The sequence below is a fragment of the Elgaria multicarinata genome, chromosome 10 (assembly GCF_023053635.1).
Source record: "Elgaria multicarinata webbii isolate HBS135686 ecotype San Diego chromosome 10, rElgMul1.1.pri, whole genome shotgun sequence".
Taxonomy (NCBI): domain Eukaryota; kingdom Metazoa; phylum Chordata; class Lepidosauria; order Squamata; family Anguidae; genus Elgaria; species Elgaria multicarinata.
Window position 1 is genome coordinate 13,131,066 of NC_086180.1, and position 8,639 is coordinate 13,139,704.

The 8,639-nt window shown below is 43.3% G+C and overlaps 1 protein-coding gene across 1 annotated transcript in view; it reads left to right on the plus strand.

The window, feature by feature from the left end:
- SHROOM3 (shroom family member 3) overlaps positions 1 to 3,005 on the plus strand; it is a 212,845-nt gene extending 209,840 nt beyond the window's left edge. Inside the window, exons 10-11 of the mRNA XM_063135259.1 lie at positions 828 to 1,100; positions 2,432 to 3,005. Of these exons, the coding sequence (XP_062991329.1) occupies positions 828 to 1,100; positions 2,432 to 2,782 (624 nt within the window). The 3' untranslated portion in view covers positions 2,783 to 3,005. The remainder of the gene's footprint in view (positions 1 to 827; positions 1,101 to 2,431) is intronic.
- The last annotated feature ends 5,634 nt before the right edge of the window (positions 3,006 to 8,639 follow it).

The following is an 8,639-nucleotide window of genomic DNA, read 5'->3' on the forward strand; positions in this document are numbered from 1 at the left end:
AATAGCAATAGCTTCAGCATCTGAACAAATCATCCACAATTTTTGTGAACCGCCCAGAGAGCTTCGGCTATTGGGCGGTATAAAAATGTAATAAATAAATAAATAAAATCCCTCCTTCTAATTAGTTTATTTGCATACTTATTATTTATTGACTGGAGAGCTTCGTAAAGAATCCCTCTCCCATAATACTAGCCCAGAGAGCTTCAGCTATTGGGCGGTATAAAAATGTAATAAATGAATAAATAAAATAGAACCTGGGGTCATCCCATGAAGCTGATTGGTGGGAGATTCAGAACAGATAAAAGGAAGGACTTCTTCACACAGCACATAGTTAAACAGTGGAATTCACTATCACAAGATGTACTGATGGCCACCAATTTGGATGTTGGATATATTCCTGGAGGAGAAGGCTATCAATGGCTACTAGTCCTGATGGCTAAGTGTAACCTCCAGTATCAGAGGGAGTAAGCCTGTATACACTTATTGTTGGGGAACATTGGTGGGAGGGTGCTGTTGCACCATGTCTTGCTTGTGGTCTCCTGGGGGGGATCTACACTACTGCTTTTAAAGCACTTTGAAAACGTTTTGAAACCTTTATATGCAGTGTGTCCTGGGCCCCAACAGTTGTCAAAACTGTTATAAAGCGCTTTAAAGCAGTAGTGTAGATCTCCCCCTGGTCGACAGCTAGTTGGCCACTGTGTGAACAGAATGCTGAGCTAGATGGAGCCTTGGTCTGATACAGCCTGGCTCTTCTTATGGTCTTATGTTCATACAAATGCTACAGTATGCTAGGAGAGACTGATTTCTGCTTGATTCTGTCCTGCCAGGCTGAACTTATTGAGAGCTTATCCCACAAGCTGGAGACTCTAAAAGAAGCCAAGGAAACCCTGCTGGCGGACATCAAGCTCAACAATGCCTTGGGAGAAGAAGTAGAAGCCTTGATCAGTGGCCTGTGCAAGCCCAATGAGTTTGAAAAATATAGGATGTTCATTGGAGACCTGGATAAGGTAGTGAGCCTCTTGCTTTCGCTCTCAGGACGCCTGGCCCGGGTGGAGAATGTTCTCGGCAGCCTCGACAAAGATGCTGATAATCAAGAACGGGTATGTTGACTCAGAAAACTCGCACTTCAATGTAGGGTTTGTCCACACTTTCCTTCTGAAAGAGCAGAATTTAAGTCCAGTAGTAACTTTGGCAATAAAATCCCTAATTTCTTACTGCCAACATACAGTGTGTTTGTTTGCTTACTTAGGGTGACCGTATGAAAAGGAGGACAGGGTTCCTGTATCTTTAACAGTTGTACAGAAAAGGGAATGTCAACAGGTGTCATTTGTATGCATGAAGCCCCTGGTGAAGTTCCCTTGCAACAGTTAAAGCTACAGGAGCTATACTGGAGTGGCCAGATACAAAAGTGGGCAGGGCTCCTGCAGCTTTAATTGTGATGAAGAGGGAATTTCACCAGGTGCTGCATGCATACAAAGGACACCTGTTGAAATTCCTTTTTCTATGCAACTGTTAAAGATACAGGAGCCCTGTCCTCCTTTCCATATGGTCACCCTAGCTTACAACAGCAGTAATGCCAACAGTATATGAAGTTCTTCACTTTTAGTACAGCCAACATTGCCAAGGCAGTGGGAAGTGACCTACCCTTGTTGGCAATGGTATGCCTGCACCTGCTTCAAAGGAGCAGGCAGCACATGGAGCTCCACTCTCCATTGTAGTGAATGGGGGAAGCTCCACACACCAAAGCTTATCCGCTACAGCAGAGCACATACAAGGATCAGGATGACAAACTCTTGGTGTTTCAAAGAGAAGGATTGGTTTACTTCCATCAAAAAAGCCCGCGAAAACTTTGCTGTTCCAGCCATGTATATTTGGCTTGAACCTGAAATCAATAAACAAATTTGTTCCAAACCATTTATTTTTGCTCCTGATACTTCATTTAGAGATTTTTAAACCCATAAATATCTTCACAAGCATGATGTTATTACTTGTGAATAATATGTAGATGGAGATTATCATTCTCATTTCACATATGGAATCCCAAATTGAGACACAAAATTGCCTTGAAGGTCTTTAAATAGTAAGTTGAAAGAGTTCCCCAATCCAGAGTACGTTCTCTTTCACACAAGGAGCCTCCTACGCACTTCAGGTGAGGAGATCCGGACTTGTCCCATCCATTGAAGTGAATGGGGAAGAACTCCCGTGCTATATATGGGGTGATTGTGTTATGATCCATACATGTGCGACAATCTATTCTTTAGGCTACTTCAACTCAGGATAACTTTCTTTAAAGTGTTCAAATATTGCCAGGAGAATCCAGCTCGAAAGTCTGAAAATGAGGAAGGAGCAGATCAGGAAATGCTAACTCCTGGGCTGTGATGCTAAATCTCTCGTTTCCCTTCCTTCCTCCCCACCCCGCGATACGGGACAGAGCTCTCTGAATGAAAAGCGAAAAATGCTGGCAGGCCAGCATGAGGACGCCCGCGAGCTGAAGGAGAACCTGGACCGCCGAGAGCGCGTGGTCTTGGACATTTTGTGCAATTATCTCCCAGAAGACCAGCTTCAGGACTACCAGCATTTTGTGAAGATGAAATCTGCGCTGCTCATACAACAGCGTGAGCTGGATGACAAGATCAAACTCGGTCAGGAGCAGCTCAAGTGCCTTTCGGAGAGTCTCCCCACGGACTTCACCCTTAGGAGCAACATGGCATCCGAGCCTCCGACGACCCCCAATGGAACCAGCAGTAACAGCAGGCCTCCACCTCCATCGTCTTCACTCTGACCCCTCTCAGATGGGGCTGTGTCAAAACCTTCTCCTCGAGTTTATTTAATCAGACAGAGATTTTAACTTTTTTAATTGATGGTGGGTTAAAAAATTTTTTTTTTTTAAAAAAAAGAATTAACATAGGGAAAATAAACAGCATGGAAGCTTTCTTTTTCTTCTCCTGAGATTACAACGTAAACCTGTTTGAATCGACGCGAGAAGAGACTCTATTCTTGTGGCTAAGAGATGTGGAAGAGGTCAGCAAGGAGGAAGGTCAGCTTATCATAGATAATTTCAAGCTGTTCCCACTAAAGGAGGCTCAGGTGGCTATTAAATGATGAAGGATATACAATAATGAAGCCTTAATTAAAATATTAATGAGATACCTGCTGTCTTGAACAATATCGGTATTTATATTTTTTAAACCTACAAGATAGAATTATGTAAAGGTTTTGTACATACGCTAACCTGTTATTTGATTCTACTTCAACATGTATGTAGAAAAGAAATGTTTAATTTTTTTGTACTTAACAGAGGAAAACAAAAGAGGAACACTTTTCCCACCCATCCAAATGTAGCCACACACCATAGCTTGGAGCGGCTGTTTTGACACATGATAAAGGTCTAGAAGAAAAAGCTTCCAGGGAGGCTTGTGCACATAAAAAAATGTTGTCTGCAACCACTACTTTGTGTGCGTTATCCCAGACATTGGATGTGGACACAGATTCACATCTGCAGCAAGAGACAGATGGGCAGCGCGCTCTCCATGTTACTGGGTGGGGATTCCTAATTACAGTGCTGTGGATCATGTCCACAGCTATGCATGCGCAAGCCATTGGATCTGCCTCCCCACCTCTGCACTTCACCCGGTGTTCTCATGCGCAGCAACCTCTAGTGCCCTCTTATGCGCACTGAGGATAATTCTCTGCCCTTTTTTTTCTGCATGGCGGGATCCAGTACAGGTTTGTGAGCAAGGTTCCACGCACAGGATGCTCCCCACCCCCCGGTGTAACAGGCAGTCACTGGATCCGGGGTATTTATCTCTTTCAGTACCCACTGAATGTACCAGTAAGTGACCTTTCAGAGAAAACTTTGCACAGCAAAATGCCGTCTTCCAGATCTGCGATGTGAAGCAACCACCGTTTCAACGAGCACTTGTGTGAACCAAACCACTCAGGAGTTGGTGTGAAACTGAAGCCAGGAGACTTCCCCCTTGACTTTCTCTTGGGCTCAGTGAACATTTAAAAACAATAAACCAGAAAGCATGGAACAGCATGCAGCCTGCAAGATATTTGAATGACTTATTGAGGTGGTTCTTTGAATGTCCTTATTTATAGATTGCTTTAAAGAAAAAATCCTTAGCCTTTGTTGTTTCTTTTTCAATGTAGTGGTGCTTTGTTCTGCTAATCCCATTGGATCTGACCATCCCGAAAGTGATCCTTAGCTTTCACCGAAACACAAAGCTCAGAAATTGTGCAAATGCTGTTGACTATCTCCCAGTCTCTTGTTGTGTGTTGATCAAACAGGATTCTGTCTCCACGTGCTCCGCTCAATATCTGTAGGACTTCCCTGTAACTTATTAAAGGCAGGATGACCATATCCTGTTTCTAACCCGCTTGGGATGCCCAGAAGCAGGGTTCAGCAAGGGCCTGGCTGGATTTAGACGCATTTGAGGGGCAGGACTTTTATGTTAACACCTTTAAACGCACGTCTCTTGGTTAACACAAATGCAAGGTTATTTACTGTAGAGAAATTGCACTGTGGGAGGGTTTCTTAACCTTTGCTGCATTTTCTGATTCTCCCCTGCCAATTCCTACCCACCCACCACCTGTTTTCTTTGGGTCTCAAAACCCAACTGGAGAATAAAGTTGTAAAAATGGAGGGAGGCGGTCATGGCAGGAAAGAACCAGCAAGCTGGGGTGGGTGGGTTATGTACCCTCCTCCCATCTGCCAATCCTCCCCTGCAAATTGCCCCACTCCGGATAAGCTCTGTGTTTCTTTTCAATGCAGTGATACTTTATTTTGCTAATCCCATTGGATCCAACCATGGATCCTTAGCCACAACTGAAGCACGAACCCTGCATTTCTTTCATAATGTGCTGTTCTGCCCAAAGTTAAATTGCAAAAAAAAAAAAGGGGGTTGTGTTTTAAGATAATTTGTTCCATTTCCCGCTTTTCTATCACATAACTCTCGCGTTGTTACCAATAAGACAGTCAGTCTTTCTCTTTCAAACAAGGGATTCTATGTCTTCTTTTTATGCATACCGAAAACACAGTCCTGTTTAATCATTTTTAAGATGTCCGCTCTGACTGCTAAGCGTGTAGAACCAAGAAGTAGGCCCAAGATAGAGGTGCTATTTGGGGCACGTTCAATTATGGCTCAGCAAACGCAAGGCATGTATGTGTGGCTCCTTCCTCTCATCCCTCCCTAAATGTTGTACCTGGTTTAACATGATGGCCAAATTTTGCCCCGTTGTTCATTAGTAGTTCACGAAGGGCTGTAGCGAGGCAGCTCCCCTGCCCAAGTTGCTTCTGGCAACTGGTAACATCTTTGACTCACTGGCCAAATGTTGGCCACTTCTGATTTGATGTTGCTCCTCCTGGGAGGATCCTGGGCATTTATTAACCTCTTCCTTAGCCCTTCTCTAATTTGCAAGGCTTGCCCATGTACAGGATGACCACTCTAAGGGAGAGAAGTCTCCCTTAACCCTGTTTTTAAAAATATAGAATCATAGAATCATAGAATAGCAGAGTTGGAAGGGGCCTACAAGGCCATCGAGTCCAACCCCCTGCTCAATGCAGGAATCCACCCTAAAGCATCCCTGACAGATGCAAGCAAGGCCGACAGATGTTGACTTAGCTAGACTACACAATGAAGTCATCACATAGGCAGGGCTTTAGGACTGGTTGTTTTCTCAAGACCAAAACAGACATTACTTTAAATCTAGCAGCCACCGTATTTCTTTGATTGTAAGACACCATCGATTGTAAGACGCACACTAATTTCAGTACCGCCAACAGGGAAAAAAACACCCTAAGACACACCCGTGATTCTAAGACGCACCCCATTTTTAGAGATGTTTATATGGGGGAAAAAGTGTGTCTTAGAATCGAAGAAATAAGGTACATCTTTTTCCCCACCCCCTGCTTCTCTCTCTCTTTTTACTCTAAAGTCGGCACAGGGCTCTAGAGCAGGATCCCAGCATAGGGCGTTTACATTCTAGACTGGGCCTCCTGTGAGTACTCTAAAGCAGAGGAGGAACAGAAGGTAGATCTCCAGATGTTTGACTTACGAGTCCCTGCCAATGGTCAGGAATGCTGGGAGTTGTAGTCCAAAAAAATCTAAAGATTTACCTTCTGCTGTAGAGGACTCAGGACCAAATCTCAGGTGATGAATGTCAAAACTGGCTCTACAATATAGTAACCTTTATGCCAGTGATGTGCCTCACTTCCACATGTTAAAGAAGAGCCTCTGCTGAGCTTACATGTTGCCCTGCAGAAGGACAGGTGTCCAGAATACTCATATGTATGCGTATATTGGCTTGGAGCATATGCTGTGCTGTTAATAGGACAGCTTCCTACTCTCATTTCTAGGCCCAGTGAAGGATTGGGACCTCTTGCAGTGGTAGGATTGCTTTGTCAGGCAAAACGAAGAAGAAAGCAAGAATTGTTTCTAGCAATCTAGAGACTTTATTCATCTCCTATCAATATTGGCTTTTCTTCAACCACCTTGATATCTGAAAGTTGATTGAGTCCAAACCGCTTTTCTGACTGTGATCCTTTATCTCACTAGGGAAAGACTTCTTTAAGGAAACCATATGAATCCAGTTCTTTGCCTTCCCTTTGTCCTTCGCTCTTTTCAAAGTAATAAGGAACAGAAGACATAAAGTGTAAAATGCATAGTTTAGCAACCTCAGCCTTAGTACCCTGCTGAGCGCTGTGCATGATCTCGGTCCTTAACAACTTCCTACTTCCTCCCTGCAGTATTACGATTTGGTGGCAGCCAGATTTATTTCTCAGCATATGTGCATTTTTTGGACCTTGGACATTAATACTCTGTAAAATCACCCTGTCATATTCTACTGATAATGAGTTTTGTTTCTTGGGAGCTGAATGTGTTGGGTTCGATATAATTATGCTTAATTACAACAGCGAAGTTCTGGGAGGACTTTGGACCAGAGTTCCCTTATTTAAATCATCTGCTGAGGTCATCTTTGCCTTTGGTTTACGGGCTCTCATGAAAGTAAAGCCTCAACCCTTGTAGCATCTGAAAGGCTAACTTTATTTTAACAACATGGGCATTTGTAGATTACAGCCCACTTCACCAGGGGAATCCATTTCAGTATCTGGTGAACTACATCTAGTCTGAAAGATCACACTCTTATTTCATTCATCTTCCTAGTGCTATAAAATATCTCTTTTTAAATAAACAGCTACAGACCAACCAGACTCAACTTAAATTCTATGCTTTTTAGAAATTACTTTTCCAGCAATACCCACTGGGGGAAAATCTGTTTCCTTGACATTTGTGGTCTTGGAGACAAACTGTAAGTTACCCATGGTGGAATAATGGAGTACATATTGCTGGTAGGTTGAGAGCCTTCACATTTAGGGCTAAATTGATCCTCATAGGGCATTTGTGGGTGGAGATTTCAATAAACAAACAGTTAGTTAGTGCTAGTCCAAATAGCACCTGGGGGACTCACAAAATTGGTGTGAGTGGGTGTAGCCTAAAACAGGATAACTCAAAATCCTTGTACTGGGTAGCCCCTCTTCCTTGAGGTACACCACCACCACCCCACTCACAGAGATTCCTGTTGTGAAATGCTGATGTACTCTTCGAATAAATTTGAGCATAACCTGGGTGAAGACCCAAATCCACAGCAAACTAGGCCCGCTGTGTCAATAAACCCACAATAGTTACCAGCCCATTAAATTGTACTAATAGCCCACTTGCCTGCATAACTCTCTTGGAAATGTTTATACACACAGATAGCCTAAAATGGGGTGGGTTAGGGAGGACAAATACCAGCTCATTAAGTTCTGAAAAGCTTCCCGAACTGGTCATCTCGAGATTATTCTTGCATGTCCCAGGAATCTTGACTAGCAATCATATAATGTGGTTTTCCTGGCCTTAAAAAAATCTGTGCCCGTTTTCTAGCAGGCAGGGGGGTACCTGACTTAAGCATGCGTGGTTGAAAGATTGCTTTATTCCTGTTCTGTGTGGATTGTTTGCTTGGTTAAAGAAAGAAGGGGTTTTGTTTTGGTTTTGCACTGCTTTGTCTAAAGATTGTCATGATTCTTTGGGAGCTTTTATTTTATGAATGATCAACATTGGGGAAAAGGATGGTGATGTGTACTTGGAAACAATTAAAGGTTAATAGTTCTCTGTGCAATGGTTTCTTTATGCTTTAGGCGTGAGCTCCATTCATTTGCTGGCCTGAATTCCTGGTTGCATCCAGCATAGGGGGTGGGGTGAGGTGGGACAGTGTCCCCTGCTATTTTACTTTTGGTCCCTTTACTAGCCAAGCACCAGAGACGGTGATGGTTGGAATTACAGGTGCTTCACAAGCAAGCTAATGTGCTACGTTTCCCCTGTAAATCCCTTCCACATACTCAAGAGATCATGCCACTTTTATTTGTATCTTCAACGCCTTATCTTTTTAGTCCATACCCCACCCCAAAGATGGGATAAAACAGCCCACTGGTAGCTTCTTATCCAACACCTTCAAAACCCTGAATTGAAAACGGTATACTGGATATCTACAAACTTCCTATCTTAAAATAAAAGCATGCATCCGTTTATCTCCTTTGACCGTTGCAGCCAAAGGCCCCAGTCAGAGCTAAACACCTCCAAGTCTCACTAATCCAGTGG